The sequence below is a fragment of the Schistocerca serialis genome, chromosome 11, assembly GCF_023864345.2.
Source record: "Schistocerca serialis cubense isolate TAMUIC-IGC-003099 chromosome 11, iqSchSeri2.2, whole genome shotgun sequence".
Lineage (NCBI taxonomy): Eukaryota > Metazoa > Arthropoda > Insecta > Orthoptera > Acrididae > Schistocerca > Schistocerca serialis.
The window spans coordinates 50,585,142-50,612,378 of record NC_064648.1 but is presented as its reverse complement, the minus strand read 5'-3'; the positions used below and the strand labels follow the sequence as shown (position 1 = coordinate 50,612,378).

The 27,237-nt window shown below is 40.8% G+C and overlaps 1 protein-coding gene across 1 annotated transcript in view; it reads left to right on the top strand.

Moving 5' to 3' along the window:
* LOC126426424 (zinc finger protein 160-like) overlaps positions 1-27,237 on the top strand; it is a 218,572-nt gene that overhangs the window by 142,829 nt on the left and 48,506 nt on the right. Inside the window, exons 8-9 of the mRNA XM_050088342.1 lie at positions 1,051-1,088; positions 11,602-12,556. Of these exons, the coding sequence (XP_049944299.1) occupies positions 1,051-1,088; positions 11,602-12,556 (993 nt within the window). The remainder of the gene's footprint in view (positions 1-1,050; positions 1,089-11,601; positions 12,557-27,237) is intronic.

Below are 27,237 nucleotides of genomic sequence, written 5' to 3'. Positions count from 1 at the left end.
ACATTTAATAACTTTGATGTAGTTCATAGTAAGCTGTGACTGGAGCATTCCAGTTGTGAATAAATACATTTAATAGCAGTTTAGGCAGAAAATGTTCTCGTCTCCATTCTGTACCAGTGTGAGGATAAAAATTCAGTAAAATTTTTATGTTTTCCACTGGCACTTCATCAGATTCTTCTCAACATTGTCCTCAGGACTGTTTTACTTTCTGCATTGTTCTTGTTATCCTGATTTATTGGTGCATGTACATTAATTATTATGTGCCTCTCATCTAAATATTGAATTATTGCACAGAGAGCGTTTTTTAGGAAGTAATGAAAAATTTGGTACTGACTATAACATAGATTTGCCATTTATGAATGCAGATACTAGTTCTGGAGTAGTTTCATGAATTTCTTCCCTGTGTTGTCTGTGAAAAATCTACAGTTCTCTGATATTGGTATTTCTTCATCTGTGTATGTGTTATTTTGTAATGCCACTTTTAACTTGTTGTCTGAAAGCATTTTGAGTTTTCCAGTATTTATTAATGTTTGTATATTTAATGGTCCAAGCATGTATGTAGTTTTGGGTGTGAACTTAGGGTTGGGTTTACAAGTCACTCCTCATTTCTGCAAGTTCGTCTGCGCTGCCCAGAGCACAAAGGTGCAAATGTGTCACTTATGATGATTGATTCATGTCAGTGAACAGCAGTTTTCATAATGAAAAAAGTGAACGAAAATTTTACACAAGGTGTAAGTGCATGACAGATTAAAGATGTGTTTGTTCTCTTTTCTTTGTAAAGTGTCTAGTAGGAAGTATGGCTACAGCCAAATTACTGGCTTGTGTAGTTACTTACAGTACTGAAGACAAAGTGAGAAAATGGAGAGTTAATTCTTACTAACATTCTATTTCATTAAGTGCAACAGTTGATAATGCGCTCTTTAATTATATTTTCAAGCCTCACCTACACCATTGTTTGGACCAATCACATGTTGGTGGGCATTAATAGAATTCTACTTACTTACTGTCTCATCAGTTGTAAATCACTGGCCATTTCTTCAAATATTTCAGGTGGAAACCTCAACAAGATACGCATCTGATAGTGCAAGGTAAGTTTACATAATTTATTGTGGAACTTTTTGAGAAATATAAATTTTTATTTATTAATTGTGAGAGCACTTCAGATATAAAACGCACTACTGTAATTATTCATTAATGCTATTCTTTGCAACAACCATTATGTGACTGTTGCTAAATAAATAGAGTGAACGTCTAATATCCATACAAGAAAATAAAAGTTCAGGTGGAATGTCAGGAGCTGTATTGTGCTCAATGCAGAACACCACATGAAAATCACTGAAAATCAACAGATTCATCTTGATGGGCACAAGCTAATGTCATATTGCAGTAGAACAAGTAAGAAGAAATTGCGAGTGGCTATGTTTCCAAAAATTGGAGCCGATTCCCACCCTTCCAGGTTAATGAATGTGGTGTTGAACAGCTCTTTCAATGCTGTGCCGAAGTGGTGCTCATGAAACACACAAGCTTGTAGTGGTGAAAGTTTATGGGACTCCATCAAGAACTGTAAGTAGCTGGTGACAGTTTCAGTAAGGTCGTGAAGACTTAACTGGTGAACCCTGATTCTCTTTGTTTCTGCTTCGTCCCAATGTGTTCCTGAATGCTAGCCCATTCATTAGATGCATTACAGGTGACAAGGTAATGCGCAATTCCCAGCTCCGGGTCAAAGGAGAGGGTTTGCACATACCCTCTGATACAGACCAAGCCCAGAAAGAGGTGACTACCTAAGCTGTTACCTTCCCAAATGCCAGTTGGTCCCTCTGTCAGGAGGTATGACCTCAGGTGCAAACAGTCATTTATGGTGGGTGAATCCACCTCTGAGGGGGGCCCTCATTTGGAAGGAGCATGCCATTGGAGATGTTGGCAGTCATGGGGTGTTTTTTTTTTTGCAGCGACTCAATCACCATCTTGCTGTGTGTCTCCTAAATGTAAACAGAATGAGGCTAAAGATTTGAATGCCCTCCCAGCTGCACATCAGTTCCTCATGGTATCATGTACCACAGGTGGTCAGTCCTTTGCTCTGAAAGGTGTTGTTGCAGTTACAGGCTCTGTGAAATTCTTGTCTCATTTATCTAATGCAACTTCGCTTTTGAAGACGTATTGTGATTTTCAAGCACAACAAGTGCTTACAGCATTACTCCTCCAGAGGTACCCTGTTCGTGTTGAGGACCAGCATACACTGAACTCTTCACATGGCGTTCCTTACATTCTGATGCTAGATAACCTCACCAAGGGAGAAATCCACGCTTGTCTCTCTAATCATGGGATCACTGTAGCCCATTGAGTAATGAAAAAGATGGATGAAAAATTAATGCCCTCATACACCTTTTTTGTACCATTTGCTAAGTTAAGGTATGAAGTCATCACGGTCCAACCATACATTCCGAACCAGATAAGTTCCTACAAGTGTCAATATTACAATAAAACACATATCCTGTCAAAAAATGGCCAAATGTGTTACTCTTGGCAGAGATTCTCATGAGGGCAGCTGTTTCCCTCCTCTCTGTTGTATCAATTGTAATCCCATGAATGTCCGTGTGTCTTAATGAGCGAGCCATCCAGGACATCTGATTGAAGGACATCAAACCCCACCCTGTCACTTGCAGTTGTTAGCTAGTCGAAATCCGTACATTTTACCATCTGGCATTTACAGTACCATTTTGAATATGGCATGTGTAACGAAGGATATACCCACCCAGACTTGCAACCTCAAGTTCAGTATTTTAGTAGTAAAATCACCCAGGTCACAGTAGCATCCTGATCTCCTCCTACAACTGTGCAACAAGCCATCAAATCATTGCCCCTGGTTGCGAAATCACCTGCTACACAACAGTCAGGCTGATAGGACAAAAACAATACTCCCGCAAAGACTTTCTACAGCTAAAAACAGTCTTCATCTGCCAACTAGGAAGTTCCTAGAACTCAAACGGTCTTCTCCTTCCATGACTTGGAGATCCTCTTCAGTTGTGTTGGCACATATACGCTCATCCAGCTGAGCTCCATTTTGCTGGTGCCCAGTGCCTACCGATTTTCTGCCATGAAATTCACAGGCTGACCCAGGGAGAATGCCAATATGTTTGTAGATCTCCTGTAATAGGATTCTCGAGCCTCTGCCCCCTGTAGCAGTGAATTTTTGAAGGCTGGCACTCAGCAGCCACGAAGGTGACTAACCATCATTTGTTCCCTCCTCCCCAATCCCCATTATGACTCTTCTCCAATGGATCCAACGCGGAGAAATTACAGCTGCTCTTGGAATTGCAGTGTCCTCTTGTTTTCTGCTACCAAAAAACAAATTGTCCTCACAACTCCTTTGACGTCTCATGTTTCCTTCTGGTCCTATGTAACCTTTCCCCCACGACAGCACTCCACCTCATGGGGGAGCCATGCTGGTCATTGATCTCATTGAACACTTAACTACTAACTGTTGCAGTCTGCATTTTCCTTCCTCATTCCATCTTTTCTCTTTTTAATGCCTACACCCCGCCATTATTTGCTGTTACCATGTCGGAACTACTCCAGCTCACTGGTCAGCTCCCCCACTCCTTTTTGCTGCTTGGCAACTTAAATGCCCACCATCTGCTTTGGGGTTCTTGGAGAACCTGTCCAAAAGGTTCCCACTTAGCTGAGCTTCAGAATAATCTCTCACACTATTGGAGTTCTCATGTTCCCTTCAGATTCAATGCACATTTATTACCATTTGGACCTCTTGTTCTGCACTGTCCAGTTCGCTGGTCACCTTGAATGGCCTGTTCCCTCTGACACATACTCAAGTGATGACTTTCTGTGTGCTATCCATTTGCTGACTACTACCCCACCTGAGTGCAAATCCAATTGGCAGCTTTCTAAGGCCAATTGGAGGCTTTACTCCCCCTCATGAACCTTACACAGCTGTGATGACCAGGTAAAGTATTTTCCAAATGTTATCCTTATCGCCGCAGAATGTTCTATATTGTGCACTTAAAGTTCATTGTAGCATGTCCTGTTCCCTGGTGGACTGAGGCATGCAGCAATGTGATTCGCTTGAGGAGATCTGCTCTCCACATTTTGAACCGTTGTCCTGATAAATCTGGTGGAGGGCTGGTATTCTCTGTAGTTTATACATGTCGGGCTTCAGAGGCCATCTGCCCCATTTACTAGAGGAAGTTTTGAAAGACTATTTTTTCTCAGGGTTTATGTGGTTTGCCTTTGTCAGACATATTTATCCAGGAAAAGGGATGCCTGAATGCTCGTACTGAGTATCATTGTCTTTGCTGTACCCATTACCATGTTATGTACTCTCCCACCAGGCATCTCAGCTCCCTTTTCGTCAAAGATCATACAATCTGTTGCAGTTCTACATCAACTTGCCTCCTTGAGCGGCGTCTTCAGCGTCGTTCTATCATCTTTTTTCGTGAAGCATGGGCAGTGGCTTTCACTTTTCTACTGCCAAAACCCTTTGTATGACTCATGTCTGATAGGAATCTTCCTTGGTCCTCCCATGTATCTTACTTGGCTGCACACAGTACTCAATCCCTCAGTGTCCTACATCTTCTAAGTGGTAGTTCCAGGGGAGCGAATCAGGCCACCTTCCTCCATTTTTTTAAATCCCATGTCCATTCGTAACTGGACTGTGGGTGTTTAGTTCATTCCTCTGCATCTCTGTCCATCACATGCTGTCTTAACACACTCCACCATCATGGAATACGTTTCGCCACTAGCGGCTTTTTCACCAGCCCAGTTGAGTGTTTGTGCAGAAGATGCTGAACTACTAGTCATACTGGCATGATGATGTCCTCCTCAGTGGATAAGCATGCCGTTTCTCTTTCACACCTGGCCATTCGTCCTATTCCCTCTTATTCAGTGACTCCCTTGCCTGCCAGTGTGGGGCACACTATTCTTCTGTTACCTCCTGGAGTTCACTTCTGGCTTCTGCTTCGGCAGCTTAACTTCATGATACCTGCAACATTCCTGATCGTTGTGAACCCGTCGCCAGCTTGGCTTCATGTAGCAGCCTATGTTCATTATGGACTTCATTTTCTTCACTTCACGACCCACTGTAGGAAAAATTGCATAAGTAGTATGGACTAATCTGTCATCATGATACAAAATTCGTTGCAATATTACACTCTACACGAATTGTACTGACTGGCAGTATGGCCACCAGTTGATAATTGAAATTTTATCACTATTATGCACCATCACTTGTCCCTTTGAGAAACCTAGTAGCCATGATATTGATTATTTGTGACTGAAGTCCGCAATATGTTTTCTTTTTATCTCTGATTTAAACATATTAAGGTATGCATGTATCTGAAACCCTTTAACAAAACGTTTCAAGTATGCATATGAAGTGTCAATGTCGCAAGAGCTAGGAGGTATTGCCACAACTTCCCCATTCCCTAGATGGAATTTTTTATTAATTCAGTGACGTTAGCTGTGCTTTTGTGTGTTTCCAGACTGGTCAATACTGTGTATCACTACCCCCTGCTCATATATTGCATGAAAGTTGTTTGCTTTCAATTTAGACCAATTAGGATTAGAGTGAACATAATTACATCGCAGCTTCAAATAATGTCGAGACTTGCATACTGCTTGTTTTTATGCAATTTTCAGGAAAAGTATCATGCAGTAATATTTTCAGAAGTATGAATTGAAGTCATGGTAACGTCGAACATTGTGCAACAGCTGGTTCATATTGGTGAAGTGACAATACAATTCTTCAGGTGGCCTTAAATTACCAAGAGCTCCATACCCCAAACACCTAATTTGACAGTTCCACGTTTCTTGGATTTCCACATTTTCTCAGGCAATGTATCCTACATAAACACGCTGTAAAATCTCATGATTTTAAATTTTCTGACAAGTTTAAGCAGATCTATGTTTTTAATCCTTCTTTCCAGTACCATTGCTATGGGCCTTTTTTAAATGTACAACCCAAGCCATTTCCTGTATTGTAAATGTAGGCCTTTGCCTATAGCGATGGCCTCCATGGTCATATGCTTTTTAGCTGTTTGTAGTTACTCTTCGTTTTTTCGGGCGTTCTGTACTGCTCGAAATATGGTATCGGCTCTCATAGCTAATGAAACCAGTGGCTGACAGCCCAGCAAAAGTAGGTGTCAGAAATAGAATTATTCCATCAGATGTCTTTGGTATTGGTAGGAACCTGGGCTCTTTAACACGTCGTTTCCTTCCTTCTTTCTGCCTCAAGGCACCTTTTACCACTGTCACCAATTTTTTAAACATCGCATAGGTTTTTCTTCTTCTTTAGTATGCAGTGAGCTGCATTCAATATTGCTTGAAGGCTAGTCTGGTACCCAATTTAAGTTTGAGCAAACATTGCCTTATCAACGATATATGTAGAAATACATTGTGCTACATGAATATCTGTCCCTTGACATACCTGCACAACCTTATCAATGAATGTTTGGTCTGCAATATGGTGATCATTATTTGTAGTGTAGGCGATGATGTGCTCTTTTCATACATTGTCCAATGCATTAAAGCCCTTATCACCATAAACTAGGTGCCGTTTCAATTTTGTTCCAGCTCCACAGAAATTGTATCTAGAGATACAAACTTCTGATGGCAGATTCTCGAGAATACCACCTCCAACTTTGTTGATACGTTTCCTAGCACTCATGTCACACTGTTGCATGGTTTGAGGTTTGCTTTTCGTATTACATAGCAAATTGCGAGTGTTCACCCAGCTGTTGAGCTTTGATGAAAAACTAAGCCATTTCATCAATGCCCTGTTCCCTCGACATCTTTTGACCTGCTCTGGGAGGAACATATTGGGTTCAAAGCTTTCGCGTAGTTAGCTTGTGACATCAATAGGTTTCTTTTAAATTCTGTGGTGGATAATGCAATTATATGTGTCAATGATTTGTGGCTGTATGTTCAGTCATTTGCACATATTTTGAAGATTATATTGCTTCCACATTCGGTTTTTGGTTGTCCAGTTCAACTATTTGGCAATACTGGTTTCCAAATGGGAGAATGTTAAATAGTGATTTATCCCACATCATTCCAATTCTGCTTTGAAATGTCTATCGTAAAATTCACTTCCATCATATGCCTCAAGGTTGTTGGGCAATCGATTCAGTCCTGTCTGCAACAATTGTTCAGAAATCTCTCAAACCTCCTTCCCTGTCTTTACTTTCAAAGGTAAGGCCCAAGTGAAATTGGAATGTGTGTTTGTGACCGTGAGAATGTACTTGAAACTACTATTTGATTGTAAGCAGTCTTCCATATCTAAGAGCTTAGTCTGACATGCATAATCCATTCCTCAGATTATATTGTCTTTAATATAGCCACACAAAAGGACTCTGATCTGTTCAGTTCTCGACAAGGGATTTTTCAGAATTCCAGGAATTTATTATATTATTTTCAGTTAAATTTTTGTAATTCTGATTGCTAAGAAGTGATACACTAATAAAAAAAATTTACTTTAGCCCGCCACTGCAGAATAATACGGCAGCAATAAAACATAAAAGAGGGAATATCACCAAAATAAATCTTCTGTTGCAAAGACAATGCGCCATTCGCAACAACAAAGGCAGTGCATACGCAGGCATCTGCTGACAGTAATGTTGAAGATTCTGCAATATATTGTAACAACAAACTGCTTTCAATATCTGTCATTCCTGGGCTCGTTTTGATGAGTGACGTCACAACTGGTTACATTTCTAACAGGACTTGGTGAAATGTCGCGAATGTTGGTTTCAGAAGCGTTATTTCCACACTAAATTTCCTTTTATGCAAGATGATGATGCATGTCAATGTTTTATTTTTTTCTAATCACAGAGCATTGCATTCTCATTCAAGACTTAACGCTCAGGACGAGCCACGTGGAAAAATTTGGGGCCCCAGAAGATCAGCCATTTATGCCATAATTTTAAATTTTGGTGGCACACTTGCGTTTCATATATATTTCCAAGTTCCGAGTTTAGTCTTTCATATTTATTATAGTTCTTTCATTGAGTACAGATTATGCAATAATGCTGGCAAACAGTATAGCTGCCTTTCAAAAACAAGAGCGAAGTAAGTTCTTGACCGATTTCACATGTAACTGGCTTTACTATGGGAAAATTCAAAGTGTTCTACAGAACACTTATTCAGCCATGTAATCCACGAAGTGTCCGGTCCGCATCAGTGAAATTTATAATCGTGTTTGTCAGAAATATAGAGCTGCTAAAATTGAAGGTGGTGCTCGTAGGGTCCTGCCTAACCACACCCTCGGGTAAACAGCAATAACTTTTCGAAAGTCAACATTATATATGAAAACAGCTGGTCCTGTAGTTGTACTTATGTATATTAATTTAAACCATTAACTTCTTCCATTTGTGTGTTTGCACGGCTTAACATTCATGTTGTTATTGGCTGACATCACGTTTCCTATTATCTGAATATCTCCTGTCGTTCAATGGCGAGATCATGTGACATGAGCTATGCTTGGCCGACCAAATCACGTCACAATCTTTATTTCAGTGCTTTGGAAGCTACCTTGATATAATCGGTGGAATTCGTGTTCATACTTTCGTGATACGAAAATATGTAGTGTACATTTTCCACTCATCAGAGATCTTTCAAAAACCCTTTGATTTCATATACAACCGTTCGCTCGACAAAAGATCTGTACCCAAAAAGTGGTAAGTTGCGCAGGTCACACCAATATTCAAGAAAGGTAGTAGGAGTAATCCACTAAAGTACACGCCAATATCGTTAACGTCGATATGCAGCGGATTTTAGAACGTATATTGTGTTCGAACATCATGAATTACCTCGAAGAAAACTGTGTACTGAGACACAGTCAGCATGGGTTTAGAAAACATCGTTCCTGTGAAACACAACTAGCTCTTTATTCACATGAAGTGCTGAGTGCTATTGACAAGGGATTTCAGATCGATTTCATATTCCTGACGTTCCAGAAGGCTTTTGACACTGTACCACACAAGAGGCGCATAGTGAAATTGCGTGCTTATGGAATATTGTCTCAGTTACGTGACTAGATTTGCGATTTCATGTTAGAGAGGTCACAGTTCGTAGTAATTGATGGAAAGTCATCGATTAAAACAGAAGTTTTGACGTTCCCCAAGGTAGTGCTATAGGCCCTTTGCTGTTCTGTATCTATATAAACGATTTGGGGAGCAATCTGAGCAGCTTTCTTCGGTTTGCAGATGACGCTGTCGTTTATCGAGTAATAAAGTCATCAGAAGATCAAAACAAACTGCAAAACGATTTAGAAAAGACATCTGAATGAATGGTGCAGAAAGTGGCATTTGACCCTAAATAGCGAAAAGTGTAAGATCACATGAGTGCTAAAAAGAACTCGTTAAACTTCGGTTACACGATAAGTCGGTCCAATCTAAAAGCCGTAAATTCAACTAAATACCTAGGTATTACAATTAACAGTTTAAATGGGAAAGAACACATAGAAAATGTTGTGGCTAAGGCTAACCAAAGGCTGCGTTTTATTGGCAGGACACTTAGAAAATGTAGCAGACCTACTAACGAGACTGCCTACACTAAGCTTGTACATCCTCTTTTAGAATACTGCTGCGCAGTGTGGGATCCTTACCAGATAGAACTACCGAGCGAGGTGGCGCAGTCGTTAGCACACTGGACTCGCATTCGGGAGGACGACGGTTCAATCCCGTCTCCGGCCATCCTGATTTAGGTTTTCCGTGATTTCCCTAAATCGTTTCAGGCAAATGCCGGGATGGTTCCTTTGAAAGGGCACGGCCGATTTCCTTCCCCATCCTTCCCTAACCCGAGCTTGCGCTCCGTCTCTAATGACCTCGTTGTCGACGGGATGTTAAACACCACTAACCTAACCAGATAGAACTGATGGAGTACATCGAAGAAATTCAAAGTAAGCCAGCACGTTTTGTATTATCGCGAAATATGGGAGGGATTGTCGGAGAAATGATGCAGGATTCGGGCTGGAAATCATTGAAAGAAAGGCTTTGTTCGTTGTGACAGAATCTTCTCACGAAATTCTTATCACCAACTTTCTCCTCCGAATTCGAAAATATTTTGTTGACACCGACCTACATAGGGAGGAACGATCACCACCATAAAATATGGGAAATCAGAGCTTGTACTGAAAGATATAGGTGTTAATTCGTTCCTCGCGCTATACGAGAGTGGAATAATAGACAATTGTGAAGGTGGTTCTATGAACCACTGCCAGGAACTTAAATGTGATTCGCAGAGTATCCATGTAGATGAAGGTGCAAAAAAAAGTTACAATATTTAGTTGCCAACTTCTAGAATCAGACACACACCATGATACCAGTTACGTTAAAAAAGCGTGTGATCACAATTAAGAGTTGAAAAACACTCGAAATTTACGAGATACGATGCCAAACAAAACTGTATACCCAACACAATGGAAAAAAGTCAAAGTTACAGTCAGAAGAAATGAAAACCCTGACACATGCACGCCTTCAGTAGTTCGTAATGTTTCAGGTCCCCAGTATGTGCATCATGTTAGACATGAAAGACATCACTGTTCTGTGGGAAAGGGTTTGACTGCTGGCGATATAATGGGACCCAGATACTACAGGGGTAGCTCATGCACCAGCTGTTATCACTGCGACTCAGTATGTAATGTCAGCCTGCAGTGATTAATGGCTGATGATGTGGCCATTTATATGTGTGTCCTTCACTCAATGGTGTTCTGCAATGCCATGTGACCAGATGTTAGGAGATGTAAAAATTTTCAAAAAGGCTCACCGCTAACATACTGGAAAATTTAAATCCATTTCCATCTTTTCAGACAGTATTTCCATTTGTGCAAGGCTTCATACAAGGTGCAGTGCCAAAAACACAGTCTTAGATTAAATCCATTTGCAAGTGTGTCATTCACATTCATTCATCAGTATGAAAATTTTTTCCCTTGATTGATGTGACATTGATTGTCGTTAATGGACAGTCATTTTCCACCTGATTAACATCCATACTAGACACCTAGTCAGAACATTGAAGCTTGCACTAGTTCTTGACTCATTACGAATCAAACAAAAAAAAAATCTGTTTACTAGGTGAAATAAATTTATCATTTGCAAAGGTGAATGTGTTTGTAAAACAAAGAAAAGGCACTTACAGAGCTAATATAATGGAAGACATTATTTCTCCTAATTAAATCTTAAATACTTGAACTTAAAAATTTTGAATTAAAACATGTAACATACATTTTTTATACATTTCATAAATTGTTGTAGATTATTGACTTGTAGCACTGTATTTTAAAAAGATTGTAACACGTGAAAGTGAAGTATTTTAGTTCTCATCTAAAAATTTCGGATCAAATCAGCAGTGACTCTGAATAACCATTATTGAATTTCCTCTGGTTATTTTCGTTTTAAACCACTTTTAACTCACCATTTCTTTCCTTCTGGTAGAATATTATAATTTTAAATCACTAACAGTTACTTAACATGTAATTTCTCATGCGCTTTTATAACTTCTGGCCTACAGTACTGGATTTATGTACATTTAAATATTGTTTCTTTGTTATATATGTATATATCTCAATATTTATTATTCTCCTCCTATCTTCAGATTGTCTCAGACTACTGGTGGGAGCTGTGGCATATCATGTGAGGAAACGTGTCACCATGGACTGGTCCAGGATGAGTTGGTGGCAGACATGGAGAAGTCAACACACAAGTTTGGTACCTATACAGAAGATGTGACTGTTAATAAGGAATGCTCAGTTGCCACCCAATATGACTGTAGTATGAGGGAAAAGGAATTACATGTATATAGCTGTAATTTCTGCCAACAGAGCTTTCCTTCAAAATACAGATTCATAAAGCATGTGTTCATGCACATTGATGGCATGCAACCACCTTTGTATGTTTGTAAGTGGTGTGGTGAGGTATTTAACAGTAATGTTAGTTTGAAAAAACATTTGAGAATGAGTGAGAATTATCATGTCTTAACTGTTGACAACCACGAAAGATACGACTATACTGATGAACATCAAAGCAGTATCTTCTTGAATAGTGAGCCAGAAGTTTTTGTCACAGAACTCAATGAGCTGAATCCATACAAGGAAACTGGGAAAGCTGCAAACAAGTCCTCTAATGACGTGTGTAACATACATATGACAAATGATGCCGAGAAAACAAATGATTATGGAACTTTATGTACAACTGTTAATGTCAGTGCCCAGGTTGATCTACTTACTGCAAAAAAAACTGACAAACGTGGTATTTGTGGCAAATTGATTACTGTGTCAGGTGATCTGAAGAGAAAATCATTCCTGCACACTGTGAAAAGACCTCACAAATGTGAGATTTGTGGGAAATCTTTTTCTAGATCAGGCGATCTCAACATACACACATTAAATCACACTGGAAAGAAACCCCACGAATGTGATATTTGTGGGAAATCTTTTACTATGGCATGGAAACTCAAGACCCACTCACTAATTCACACTGAAAAGAAGCCTCACAAATGTGAGCTTTGTGGGAAGTCTTTTGCTTTGTCAGGCTATCTCAAGAAACATGAAGTAATTCACACTGGAAAGAAACCTCACAAGTGTACGATATGTGGGAATTCCTTTGCTGCGTCAAGCCATCTCAAGAGACACGCATTAATTCACACTGATAAGAAACCTCACAAATGTGAGATTTGCGGGAAATCGTTTGCCCAGCCAGGCACTCACAAGAGACACGTAATAATTCACACTGGATGGAAACCATACAAATGTGAGATTTGTGGGAAATCTTTTGCTTTGTCAGGCATTCTCAAGACACATGTATTAATTCACACTGGAAAGAAACCTCACCTATGTGATATTTGTGGGAAATCATTTTACAGGGCAGGCGATCTCAAGACACATTCATTAATTCACACTGGAAAGAAACCCCACAGATGCCATATTTGTGGGAATTCTTTTGCTACGTCAAGCCATCTCAACAGACACACATTAATTCACACTGGAAAGAAACATCACAAGTGTGAGATCTGTGGGAAATCGTTTGCCCAGTCATGCAATCTCAAGACACATTTATTAATTCACACTGGAAAGAAACCATACAAATGTGAGATTTGTGGGAAATCGTTTGCCCATTCATGCAATCTCAAGACACATGTATTAATTCACACTGGAAAGAAACCATACAAATGTGAGATTTGTGGGAAATCATATGCCTTGTCAGGCGATCTCAACAAACACGTATTAATTCACACTGACGTGAAACCTCAGAAGTGTGATATTTGTGGCAAATCATTTGCTAGATCAGGTTACCTCAAGAAACATGCATTAGAACACATTGGAAGGGGACCTCACAAATGTGATATTTGTGACAAAAGCTTCATTCAATTGGGTACTCTCAAGACACATGCATTACTTCACATCAGAAAGAAACTGCAAGGAAGTGTTGGTTTTTACAAATAGATTTTTCTTGTATGTCCCCTTAAGGCCTATAAAATAATGGATGTAGCAGGGGGACAATAAATTGTAATGCCTGTGAAATAACATTAAAATGTGATAGGATTGTGAAAAAAGTGCAACAATGTGTGCTATAGAGTGGTAAGAGATAATGTGACAATATAAAAATACATAGCTGCACTTGATATGGCAGGAAATTGTATTACTGAATACTCCAGAAACATGAATCAAATGTGTTTTTGTCATTAACAGTGCTGCATTTTCCTATCGATCCTGAGACAAGAATATCTTGAATTGTGATAAATTCTTACCTTTGCCAGTAATCATAAGTACCATGCAATATTCAGTATAAGGCCAAGAAAATGTGATGACTTGCTTGCTTATTATTCCTAACATAGGCATTATGTAGTACTTGTAACTCTGCATTTTAGAATCAGTGAGAGCTAAAATATATTCATGGCACTTCCTTCACTCAGGCTAGTAAACTCATTACTGGAGAAACACGATTATGGCAATTATTTTACTCAGGTACGTTTTCTCAAGAGATCTGCTGTTTGTCATTAATAGTGTGTACATTAATGTTCTGTTAGTACTAATCCTGCATTAGTAAAAATAACAAATGTAACAACCCGATTAATAGCCTGTTTGTCCACCTGTGGAACACAACATAATGACAATTCTAAATGATATGGACTTGATACATCGCTTACATGTTTCTGGATGTATGTTGCACCAGTTGTATTCCACACGTTCAGACCAGCTAAATGGTGTGGTTGAGACATCAATGTTAGTTACCATGATATTTAGACCACTGTTGAGTCGTTCTGCACATGTGAAATAAACAGTTCCTCTGCTGAAAGATGCCTTCACCATTGGAGAGCACATCAGGCATGAAGGAATCTATGCAGTGGCAATAAAGATCATATAGTATGCAACTGTCATGCCACCTTCGATTATTACCAGATGTCCCTGAGGAGCCCAACTGACTGTGCCATAGCATAATGGACACTCCATCTGGTGCCACTCACTTAGATGATACCATATCTGGACTTTTCAACTGATCTGGTATAACACGAAATGTCACCCATCCTGACAGTTGACATTAGCATTGATCTTCACTCCAGCATCAACGATCCCTTGCCCACCGCCGTTGCAACTGAACATTTTGGTGGATTGGTATGGAAACATACAGTGACCATATGTCGCGGAACCTCACATTCAACAATGTACATTGGATTGTGTGTTGAAAAACGTGTGGCTGCTCCAGCACTGTTTTAGGTCATTAGATATGGCATATATTGCCACATGTCCAGCTGTACAGAGCAGGCAAGCTTCTGACCTCCAAGATTTGTGATGAAGTATAGATGTAATACATCTTTTCATAAGGTTATCTATTTATCACCTTTCTGCCAGTTTCCACAGATGTTCACAACAGTAGCATAGATCCAGCCAACTAGCCTCACCACTTTTGAGGCGCTAGTTCCCAACTGCAATGCTACTGTAACTTGTCCTTTGCTAAAGTCACTTATGTCATTGGATTTACACGCTCGCAACCCATCTAATTGGTGGAACAATTCCTTGTTAATCTCTGGTCTGCTTATATACTTATATACTTATAAGGTGCTTACTGAATTATGTGCATACAACATATGGCATTCAGTCTCCTGATGAGCAGTGTTCATGACATTTTTGCTCATCAGTGCATCTTCACATGATAGGTCAGATGCAAAAATGTGTAATGTAACAAATTCATTGTGCTTGTTTGCCATTTAACCAGTGAATGACAGCTACATTTCTTGTGAAATTTTCTTGTTTCTCAAATGTCTGTACATAATTAAGAGATAATGTAGATAAGTGTTATGCACCAAAGCTCTTAAGTATTTGTTCAGCTTTTAATACTGTTTAAATTCTACACGAAATGAAATAGGTAAACAAACATTAGGTGTTCTGATTAGGTTCCAGTTATTTGTATACACAAGAACAACACTTGGGAGAGCTTAGAACGTGAGTAGTAAATATTTCTTGTGTTATATTCAGAGATGTTTTCATTGTGGATATATTTTGTAATTTGTGTAAATAAATCACTTTTTTGGAAATCTGGTCTTATGCTTCATTTTTTATTTCAGAACCATTGTTTTTATTTTTGATTTCCTACCTATTTGTTACTGGTGAAAGTGTTTTAGTATGTCCCATTATACATGCAAGAACTGGAGGTAGTTATAATTAAGTGATTTGCACTGTTCTCGTTTGCTACACTTTTGTAATGACACTTTTAGTGATGTGATTACATTTTATTCCATCTTTCTCATGAGAGGACATCCACAACTGCTGTATAGGTTATTCATAATAGGCAACATCCACATACATCTGTATCAAATATTATTTTCCAATAAAAAGAAAGAAAAACCACGTCTCTAAACAATAGCCTTATATTCAGATGAATCTGAAAATATGCTACTAAGTGTGGCGACTATACATATTATGAATCTCTAAGAAAAACAGTAAAATTCGTAGTAACATGTTAAAATTGGTACACAATATGGACTGAATATCTATATGTGTCAGCTAAAGATGGGTCATATAGCATTTCCCTGGTACACAAGATGTAAACAGAAAATATATTCAGTGGTTGTGTGGAAAACCATCCAAAGATCCAAATCTACATAAACACAGTAGATACCTATAAATTAAAGAGTGTAACAGCACCTAATAAAATCATAACCTAAGCTAATCATGACAGAATAAACTATTGTACAAGAATTGTCAAGTAAGTCAACTGTAGGATGTGGATCCAGGAGTACATGGAAATCAAGCATATTGTTTAAAAAAACAATGGATAATACTTTGAAACAACTGGTGTTTACATCAGAACTTTACCTCTAAGGCCACTAACAGACTGAGGGGCATAGTGTTGGAGAATGGGATGGAAGGGCACCTCTGTTCAGATTGAAAGCTGGTTGCCAAAGTGAGCCCAATTGATCCCAATTATACTCTATGGCCCCATGTGACTGTTGACAGTTGTCTGATTGGTTGCTGGATGATTTTCTAGAAGCTTTTCCTCACTAGCGATGCTTCTCGGAAGTGTCACCTCACCAGCATCCTCACTGTCAGAATGGTATGGATGTGAACAAGGTGTATGCAGTGGTAACTGGTACAGAACCAACCTCTGCCTAGCCACAGCTGTGCAGTGAAACATATTTCACAAAGTGCTTTCCACTCAGTTTGTCAGTCTACAATACACACTTCACTCACTCTACATAGCAGCAGATTTAACTCAATAATATTTGTAAGATAGTAGGACAATTCTGCGGGTTCTGGCTCACCAGCTCACTTTCTGGCTGGACCTTCAGTTTCGCCAGAAACCGAGCTAGTTCCCCAACCAAACTCGCATAGCACTGCAGAGTGGTACTGTGAATGGATGTTCACAGGATGAACAGTGTCTGTAATGCAGTGAAGGATAATTAAATCAGTGTGAAAAGACAGAGATAGTAGTACACATTGTCTGGTCGTTTGTACTTGCATGCTGCAAGGCAATTGCAACAGGGTACCAAGGTTCTATGGCTTCGAAATCAAGATGATTGATCAGCAGTATTTATAGCGTATTCACAGGTGCTAGTTGTCTTGAAACTTTGCACAAGTTTAAAAGTTTAATACTCTTTCGAAAAAAATAGAGATGATTTATGTTGAGTAGGGCTGAATATTGAGAGGACTGAATTCACCGCCAGTTGTGTTTGGCATGCTTTTAGAAAGAACAGAAGACGTTATAGCCTAGCATATTGCAGAATGAGGTCAACAGTTGGCTAATGTGTATGATTTACTGTAGTTGTGCTAATTCTATACTTTGATGGGAAACCAAGTATGAGTTTATATCCCCACTTTTCCGAAAATGTAATGAGAATGAAACCACATTTTGGAAGTGTCAGTTACGTAAACTGGCATGAATATGGAGATGTTAGATATAGGACAAGGATGTCAAAATAGGAGCCAGTAGACCTACCCAGTAGTGATAACTTCCTTGGTGAGCTATGGGAAAGAATAGAGGGCTTAGCTGTTGGGAAAATGGCCAAACCGGCTTCAGTTGTCGGTAACGAAATTAAAGTTCAGAGTATTGGTTACATTTATAATTATAGTGTATTAAAATATAACGGCTGGTGCAATAAGAATGCTAGGTGAAATAGGAAGGGAATCATGATGAACTGTCCAAGATCATTATGACATGTTGTGCACCATACAGGGTAGCCTATGTAACGAAATGAAAACAGGTTTTCACAATAGTCAATTTTTCTAAGGGGTTGGTCCATGCCAGTCCTAATTAAATTACATGATAAAAACAGATGGCAGAACATGACAATATGAAGTGAAAAACAGAAACACATTAACAGGAAAAGACATGAGATATTCCACTACAATTACTGCAACTCACATTTAATCATTAAGGGAAGCAAAAGGAAGGGCAGGAACTTGTTGCTAGATGAATCGGACATTTTTCGTCATCTCATCAGCCTACCAAGGTGTAATGAACTTACGAGTGGTAGGAATCGAAGTAAGTGTGCTGCTGTCATACAAGATTTTTGTCATGATGCCATAGAATTTTATTCTGCTGCTATAAAAGTGTGTCAAAGCTAAAGATGGTAAAGGAATGTGAAATCAGCAGAAACGCCGATAGATATGTGAGGTAAGTAAATGAGTTAAAAGAGGTGAAGCATTTAAAGTTTTTCTCAGTGATGCAGTGCTGGCCAGTAGTACATTATAGGTGTGGAAGGCACTGGGGTGTGTCCAGCTGTGTAGCTATTTATAGTGTACTACATGCAAATGCATAATGTGGCACATATAAGTGGAAATGAAATGGCACAAAAGTAACGTCTATCAACAATGTATCCAGATACACTGCTATTTTGGTTAGTGACAGATGGGGAAGCACAGAGCAGTTGAGCAGATTGCATGAAGCGCTCTAAATCTTTCCATAAAAGGAATTGTGGTCATCAAATGAGTTTGCATTCACGGCATCAAAATAGCAGAGCCTAACTGGCAGGTAAAAGACATTACTGGAGGGATAAATGCACAAAATTGTGGGTTAGTGAGCATTTAATTAGAGTATGAGCGTAACTGATAACATTGGTGGCGGGCACATTGGGAAAAGAATTCATATTTCTTCTTGAAGGAGTGAGCAAGGATGAAATTGGTGTGGTACCAGGTGCAGCAGCCAGGAACTGCTTGATAAATTTGATTCTGTACTACTGAATGCCACCGACGAGTAATGCAGGACAAGTGTTCATGAGCATCAAATGGAGGCCCCTGTATTATTATAAAAATGTACTAAACAGATAGATACGAAAGTGTTCAAACCTAAAACAATGTGGAACTTTATTGCCTGTGTACACATAGTATTCAAAGCAGTGTCAGTGGTAGGTGAAACATTATGAGTCATAATAACATGGTAGTGTAGGAATTAGAGATAGTTACCCACTCAAGGAACCCTCTGTAAGTGTCTAAGAGCAAACGTTGTTTCATAGGTGTTTGTGTTGTGTGTGGGTGGAGCCACTACAACCCTAATTGAGGTACTGTAGTTCTCAGTGTGCAAGTGGGGCACACATGTTTTTGTGTGACAGCCAGATGACAGATGGTAGAATGGGCCATAGTACAAAGTGGTATGACCAGACCAGGGTCTCTGCAATCGCTAATCGCACCGTAATAAGAGGACGCCCCTGGAGGAACTAGAAGGCCAAGCAACATCCTCCTGTCTCATTTGCGTGTGGTAGATGTTGAAAGACACTAACTACCTATCTAGCGAGTCCCATTGGTTCCTTTCACGTACAAATTGTAGAGTGGTTTATGATATGGAATAAACTGGATAGCTGTACATCGAACAAGGCATATCACATTTCTCACACTATATCACTGTTTAATGGTCTTACATCCTAATGTTAAATGTAAGTGGTTGTATAGAAAGACAGTGTAAGAGAGAGCAATACTATTATCTTTCAAATTAGGATGCACACTGGAAGCAGTTCTAAACTTGCTGTCTGCAAGGGTGTGGTTGCTTAGTGAACCATTCAATGTGGGATAGTGTGCATAGTGGTTACTAAAAGCAGGAACGTTTGTGTGCACTCCTGAGAACACAGTTAGTATCGTTTCGGCAGATGTAGCTGTCCATAGAACACTCGTCTTGAATGGGTGGTATGAAGGACAACATTTGGTCACCAAGAATATTGAAATAAACGTCCTGATTTATAATCACAGTAACGTCAATCAGTGGGTCCAAACTGCGGTATGAAAAACATCATCATAACATCACAGAAGCGTCTGAAACCTGAATTGGGCCCTCAGCACACGCTGGGTTAAACAGCCCAGTGGACTGTCAGTGGCCTGGACTCCTCACATCATTTGAAAAGAGACAAAACGGCGACACCTCGTACCACACCACACGCGCCTCCTCTCCAGTCAGCCACTGGACAGTTCCTGTGCTGTCTGGCCCACTGGAGACGTGCAGCGTTATGTGCCACTGTGAGCAATGGCCTTCTTAGAGGTACCGAACTCCACATCTCCTCTGCATGCAGCTCCCTACAAAATGTTCGCTTGGAAACTGGTTGAGATGGAATCCAATTTGCAAACTGTTGTATTTAGAATCAAAGCAGACACGTAAAGTATTCTACTGGTCTAAAATTCTCGCTTCAGTGGCCTTCAGAGATAGCCATCTTGTACATGGCTGCAACAGTTTACGAATTTTGTCACCTAGAACTTCTGTAATTCATGCAGTTGATCATGTACTAGCTTTAAAATGGTTACGAAAGTTCCTACCTTGGTCTTCACAATGTCTGGAAGGACATTACAAGCTTCACTGACACATATGTAAAGAGAGTGACATACGCATCTGAGAATACTAGTGCAGGGCATTTGTCAGTTAAATGTATATGCTGAGTGGCTAGGGCCTCCCGGTGGGTAGATTATTCACCTGGTGCAGGGCTTTCGAGTGGACGCCATGTCAGCGACTTGTGCGTCGATGGGGATGAAATGCTGATGATAATAACAAAACAACACCCAGTCCCTGAGCAGAGAAAATCTCCGACCCAGACGGGTATCGAACCCAGACCGTTAGGCATGACATTCTGTCGCACTAACCACTCACCTACCAATGGCGATCATTTGTCACTTAACCGAATAGCAACAGCGTTTCTTGACCCCACCATATAATTACAACCAGTAGAAGCAAATCTTATAATACTGTTTTTAGAAAGATTGTACTCAGAGAATGAAAGCAATAGATTAGAATAAAGATTTTTACTTGTGTACCTTCGTTTGCCTTATCATATTCACCCGGCTTAAAAATTTCACGAACATAACAAAATTTTTTTTTCAATTTTGTGTCCTTATCCAAATATCCCACCACAACACACGACGCTTTTAACAGATTGCGTGTCTGTTGACTCCTCAGTAAGAACACTGAATTTTCTATGTCTCAGCTTTTCTACAAGTTCGTTCTTTGTTGTCATCACGTTCCTTACGATGTGGCAACATTTAATGCGACGAAAATAATATATCGTCGCCGATTTTAGAATCAGGAAAGCAAGCATGAACTACGCCCTCTAGATGTTCTACAACAATAATAGGAAGACTCTGTTTTGCCACAACAACGTGAGCCTGATTATTTAAAGATGCACCATTTGTAGCTGATTTCACAAATTTTATATGACACCACCTTCATATCATTGAAATGATTTTCAGTTTTAAAATGTACCTTAACATATCCCAATTCAGTCCCAAAAGCTACGTTACAGATTATACACGTAGCTCTTTCTGAGTTCGATTCATCTGTGCACAACCAATCTTTGCATTCACGATTAGTTTCCCACACTTTCCTGTATTTTTATTTCGGAATCTTATACACTCCTGGAAATGGAAAAAAGAACACATTGACACCGGTGTGTCAGACCCACCATACTTGCTCCGGACACTGTGAGAGGGCTGTACAAGCAATGATCACACGCACGGCACAGCGGACACACCAGGAACCGCGGTGTTGGCGTCGAATGGCGCTAGCTGCGCAGCATTTGTGCACCGCCGCCGTCAGTGTCAGCCAGTTTGCCGTGACATACGGAGCTCCATCGCAGTCTTTAACACTGGTAGCATGCCGCGACAGCGTGGACGTGAACCGTATGTGTAGTTGACGGACTTTCAGCGAGGGTGTATAGTGGGCATGCGGGAGGCCGGGTGGACGTACCGCCGAATTGCTCAACACGTGGGGCGTGAGGTCTCCACAGTACATCGATGTTTTCGCCAGTGGTCGGCGGAAGGTGCACGTGCCCGTCGACCTGGGACCGGACCGCAGCGACGCACGGATGCACGCCAAGACCGTAGGATCCTACACAGTGCTGTAGGGGACCGCACCGCCACTTCCCAGCAAATTAGGGACTCTGTTGCTCCTGGGGTATCGGCGAGGACCATTCGCAACCGTCTCCATGAAGCTGGGCTATGGTCCCGCACACCGTTAGGCCGTCTTCCGCTCACGCCCCAACATCATGCAGCCCGCCTCCAGTGGTGTCGCGACAGGCGTGAATGGAGGGACGAATGGAGACGTGTCGTCTTCAGCGATGAGAGTCGCTTCTGCCTTGGTGCCAATGATGGTCGTATGCGTGTTTGGCGCCGTGCAGGTGAGCGCCACAATCAGGACTGCATACGACCGAGGCACACAGGGCCAACACCCGGCATCATGGTGTGGGGAGCGATCTCCTACACTGGCCGTACACCACTGGTGATCGTCGAGGGGACACTGAATAGTGCACGGTACATCCAAACCGTCATCGAACCCATCGTTCTACCATTCCTAGACCGGCAAGGGAACTTGCTGTTCCAACAGGACAATGCACGTCCGCATGTATCCCGTGCCACCCAACGTGCTCTAGAAGGTGTAAGTCAACTACCCTGGCCAGCAAGATCTCCGGATCTGTCCCCCATTGAGCATGTTTGGGACTGGATGAAGCGTCGTCTCACGCGGTCTGCACGTCCAGCACGAACGCTGGTCCAACTGAGGCGCCAGGTGGAAATGGCATGGCAAGCCGTTCCACAGGACTACATCCAGCATCTCTGCGATCGTCTCCATGGGAGAATAGCAGCCTGCATTGCTGCGAAAGGTGGATATACACTGTACTAGTGCCGACATTGTGCATGCTCTGTTGCCTGTGTCTATGTGCCTGTGGTTCTGTCAGTGTGATCATGTGATGTATCTGACCCCAGGAATGTGTCAATAAAGTTTCCCCTTCCTGGGACAATGAATTCACGGTGTTCTTATTTCAATTTCCAGGAGTGTATTTAAACACGGTCGCTGTTGATTTATTGGGAGTAGTAGGACAACTATCACTGTCTACTGTTTCCAGTGACACCATTTTGCACAAGTTAACGCTTTATACGAGTACATCGCTCACTGTCTTCAGCTGAGCCTGTTAGTTAACTGTAATCGATTTCAGTTTTGTACAAGCACTGTGCAGGATGCGAAGCGGTCAATACGGTAAATTCCTCAGGGAATAACCTAAGCTGACGTACGCAGTTGCAGCATAATGAGACAGGGGCATCCCACAGTGGGACAGGTTGGCATATAGGCTGCTCAAAATTGTATTTGTGAAATAAATTGAAAAAAATTGAATAAACCGTAAAAATTAAAATAAGGAAAATGAAAACTCAAGAAAAGTAAGTGTTTAAAGACCGTACAATAGATGTGTGATCCGAAGAGTGGATCCTATGTTCGTTGCACCATCTTAAATTTTCGTACGTGTGCAATCGAGATCGTAAGGTTGGAAAAACTCCACGCCAGCAACAAAATTTAACTGTCACTGGACTTATATTCAGTGCACATTATTGATCATATGAAATGTACACCCTAATACGCTTATGAGAAACAAGACTTCCGGTCACGTGATATTCGTGTGAGCTCACCAACTTTTAACTATTGTAAATAAGCAATTTATTCTGCAAACATTCAGCTTTGCCTGAATGGGTGTAAAATCAGGTTATTCGTGCGCCATGGAGAAGGTCCAAGCCCTTCCCTTGATAAAATACGATAAAAAGATGAGTGGTTGTGACGTGGGAACCACGAAGACAACACTATGTGTGTGCTCTGCGACCGCCCCCAAGAAAATCGTACCAGCTGGTGAACTTTGTGTCGCTCACACCATGTTGATGAAGGACAAACATGTGCCAAGGACTTGACTATGATTAAACTGAAGCTTTAATGAAAGTGTGTTTGTCGAAGAAGGAAAAGAAATGTACCTATCAACTTTTCTTTCCGGTTTGTAAGGGCTGAATGACGACTCACAACGAAACAACGGCTTGTACTGAAGTCATTCAAGGAGTACTGTAATAACCCTTTTTCTAATAAACTGTGTTTTTTGTAAAACGCTTTTATTAAGATTGTGACCATAGAATCGATGTTCATGATTGTATTATCTGTGTAGTAAAGGACGACGCAGTCTTCAAATCATTTGAGAGCAGCTAGGAGAGTCCTGGGTGTTCGCACTTGTCTTTCTGCTGTCCACTTCCATAATGTAAGCACCGCGGCTTGCAGTTGTAGTAATATTACAATATACTAGCTTATCTTGAGTTACTTATGTGCTGTTTTATTATAAATACACCAGTACACGTGTTTAATTCCATTACTCATTGTGTCACAAATTTAAATTTGCAGCAGTTCTAGGAGGGAAGACACAACATTTCGATGTGGTACTGATCCGTCACTGGCATGATTTTATTACTAATTTAAAATGTCCTTCTTATTCATTACATGTGCGGCATATTCAGTCGTTCAGAAAAGAGCGACTACCAAACCGCGATATGCAAATCACATTTCCTAAACCTCAGTCTGTCCACGTTCTCTGTTGTGCTCCCTCATTCTGGTAGCGAAATTCTAAAATATTTCAGTTGTCGAAGGTGGAAGCGACAACTTACATCTTCTGTAGCTATTTGTGATTCTAATACTGGATTCCCCATGTTCTCGCTACCGACTTCTTTCTCTTCGTCTATTACACCATAACACAAAACCTTCTCCACATAGAGGCCTTCACTGTACACTTTCCACTTATCCGCTCTCTCCTCTCCATTTAACACTGGAATCCCCATTGCACTCGTAATGTTAATGCTGTTCCTTTTAATTTCCTCGATGGATATTTTGACTTTTCTGTATGCTGAGTCAGTCCTTCTGACAATCATAGATCCATTTTTGGTTTACTTCACATTTCATGCAGCCATTCCATCTTAGATTTCTTGCATTTTCTATTTACTTCATTCCTAAATGACTTGTATTTCTATATTCCTGAATTTCCTTTCGTTAATCAGCTGAAGTTTTTCTTCTGTTACCCATGGTTTCATCTCGGTTACCGTCCTTGTGGCTATGTTTCTCTTCCCAAATTGTGTAGTTCCTCTTTGTATAAACGTCCATTCCTCTTCAACTGAACCGCCTTCTGAACTTTTCATCAGCACTGTAATTATAGCCTCAGAGAACCTCAACTGCATATCATTATTCCTTAGTATTTCTGTACCCCAGTTCTTAGAGAAATGTTCCTTCCTGACGAATCTGTTAAACTTCAGCCTACTCTTCGTCGTTACTAAATTTTGATCTCATCTACATCTGCTTCTGGGTGTACCTGATTCTAATTCTGGATCTCATATCTCTTTTCTGATTTCGGGATCGCTGCCTGGCCATGATGTCATCTAACTGGACTCTTCCCATATGTCCTGGTCTTTTCCAAGTACAGGCCTACCTCTACCACTCGTAAATATTGAACAGAGCTTCGCTATTACTAGCTGAAATGTATTGAAGAACTAGATTAGTCTTTCTCCTCTCTCATTATTACTGCCGAATCCATATTGTCCCATAACATTTTCTTCTGCATTCCAATACACGTGAATATTAGGTTTTTACCTTCCCTTCCACACTGAATTACTATTTCAAAGCCGGCTGGTGTGGCCGAACGCTTCTAGGCGCTTCAGTCTGGAACCGCGCGACCGCATCGGTCGCAGGTTCGAATCCTGCCTCGGACATGGATGTGTGTGATGTCCTTAGGTTAATTAGGTTTAAGTAGCTCTAAGTTCTAGTGGACTTATGACCTCAGAAGTTAAGTTCCATAGTAGTCATAGCCATTAGAACTATTTTTGAACTAGTTCAAAACCCTTCTCCATATCTTCATCTTCTGCTTGCGACATCGCCAAGTACACCTGTAGTGTTGTTCTTTGTTTGCTGTCGATTCTGATAAGGAAAACCATAACACTGACTGTTCACAGTACCTCACTCCATGGTCTGTCTTCCTATTCATGACGATCCCTACTCCTGGTATACAATTTTTATGCTGCTGTTGCTATTACCATAGAGTCGACTGGCCTGAAATCCTTTCTTCTTTCCATTTCACTTCACTGACGCATACTATATCTCGATTGAGCCTTAGAATTTAATTTTTCAGATCTTCTAGTTCCAGTGTCATGTTCAGTCTTCTGACACTTCATGCACCGACTCGTAAAATATTACTCATTCATTGGTTAATCAATCTCTTTCTTATTGTCATCTCACCCTTGGCAATCCCCTCCAGGAGATTCGAATGGGGACTAGTTCGAAATATTTGCCAATTCAGAGACAGGCATGACACTTTTTCAATTACAGGTGCTATGTCCTGTCGATACACATTATGTGTCTTTATGACAGTGGTTTCCATTACCTTCGCCTCTTCATGCTGTTATTAACTACTGATTCTTCCGCCTTACAGGGGCATGGCCCCACCCATAGGCTAAGGGAGGGCCCTGAACCGCCATCCCCTCTCCACTGTCGTTGACACGGCCATTGGCTAAGCAAGGCTGAATTGACTTCTTATGCCAGAAGTCTTCAGCTGCCATTGCTGATGATTTTTATTCAAAAATTAAGCAGAGCTAAGGTTAGAACCGGCGACCCTGGACATTTTGGTAACTACTCCAAGACACTATTTCACTATTTTTGTAATCTTATTTTGGGAGGCTTAAGAGTGCTTATTAAGCTAAGGGTTTTGGAGCTACTGACTACTTTTCTCTTGCTTTTGCTTTTTAAGCAGGTCAAGAAATGAGCTAGGCGGGATTAGATCCTGTGTTCTACCGCTTCGTAGCTAAACTGTCGACGCCTTTTACTACTTTCAAAAATTCCTTAACACATTTGTTACAAAAGGATAAAAAAAATCAAAGTTAATTGGACATGGCACTGCCACTTTCCCTTTCGGGCCTTTCTTTTTTCTTTTTTAAAATTGAAAAGAGACCAACAATGTCAAAAGATCAAAAGATGGAATAGACTGTGGATTGATGTACCTGAACAGGGGCCACGCCGGCCGAGCGGTTCTAGTCACTTCAGTCGGAAACCGCACTGCTGCTATGGTCGCAGGTTCGAACCCAGCTTCGGGCATGGATGTGTGTCACGTCCTTAGGTTGGTTAGGTTTAAGTAGTTCTAAGTCTAGGGGACTGATGACCTCAGATGTTTAGTCCCATAGTGCTCAGAGCCATTTGAACAATTTTTTGTACAGGGGCCATGACGAGATTACAACAAGGACTGATAGCCTTGACGACAAAATACGAGGCTCAACATATTGGCATAGAAGCCGCTATGTTATGCAGTCACTGAGACTTTATACTGGCGCATCAACAAGCGCCGGCACAAAGACGAAGATCACAGGAGCAAAGAAGGCGGTGAGATGACGTCAGCCAATAGCCCACAGACAAGGACCGCACCACGGCAGGAGCGCCCTCTAGCCAAAGAGAATATGAGTGCCGCTGCTGCCGGCCTCGGCTGGACAGTATT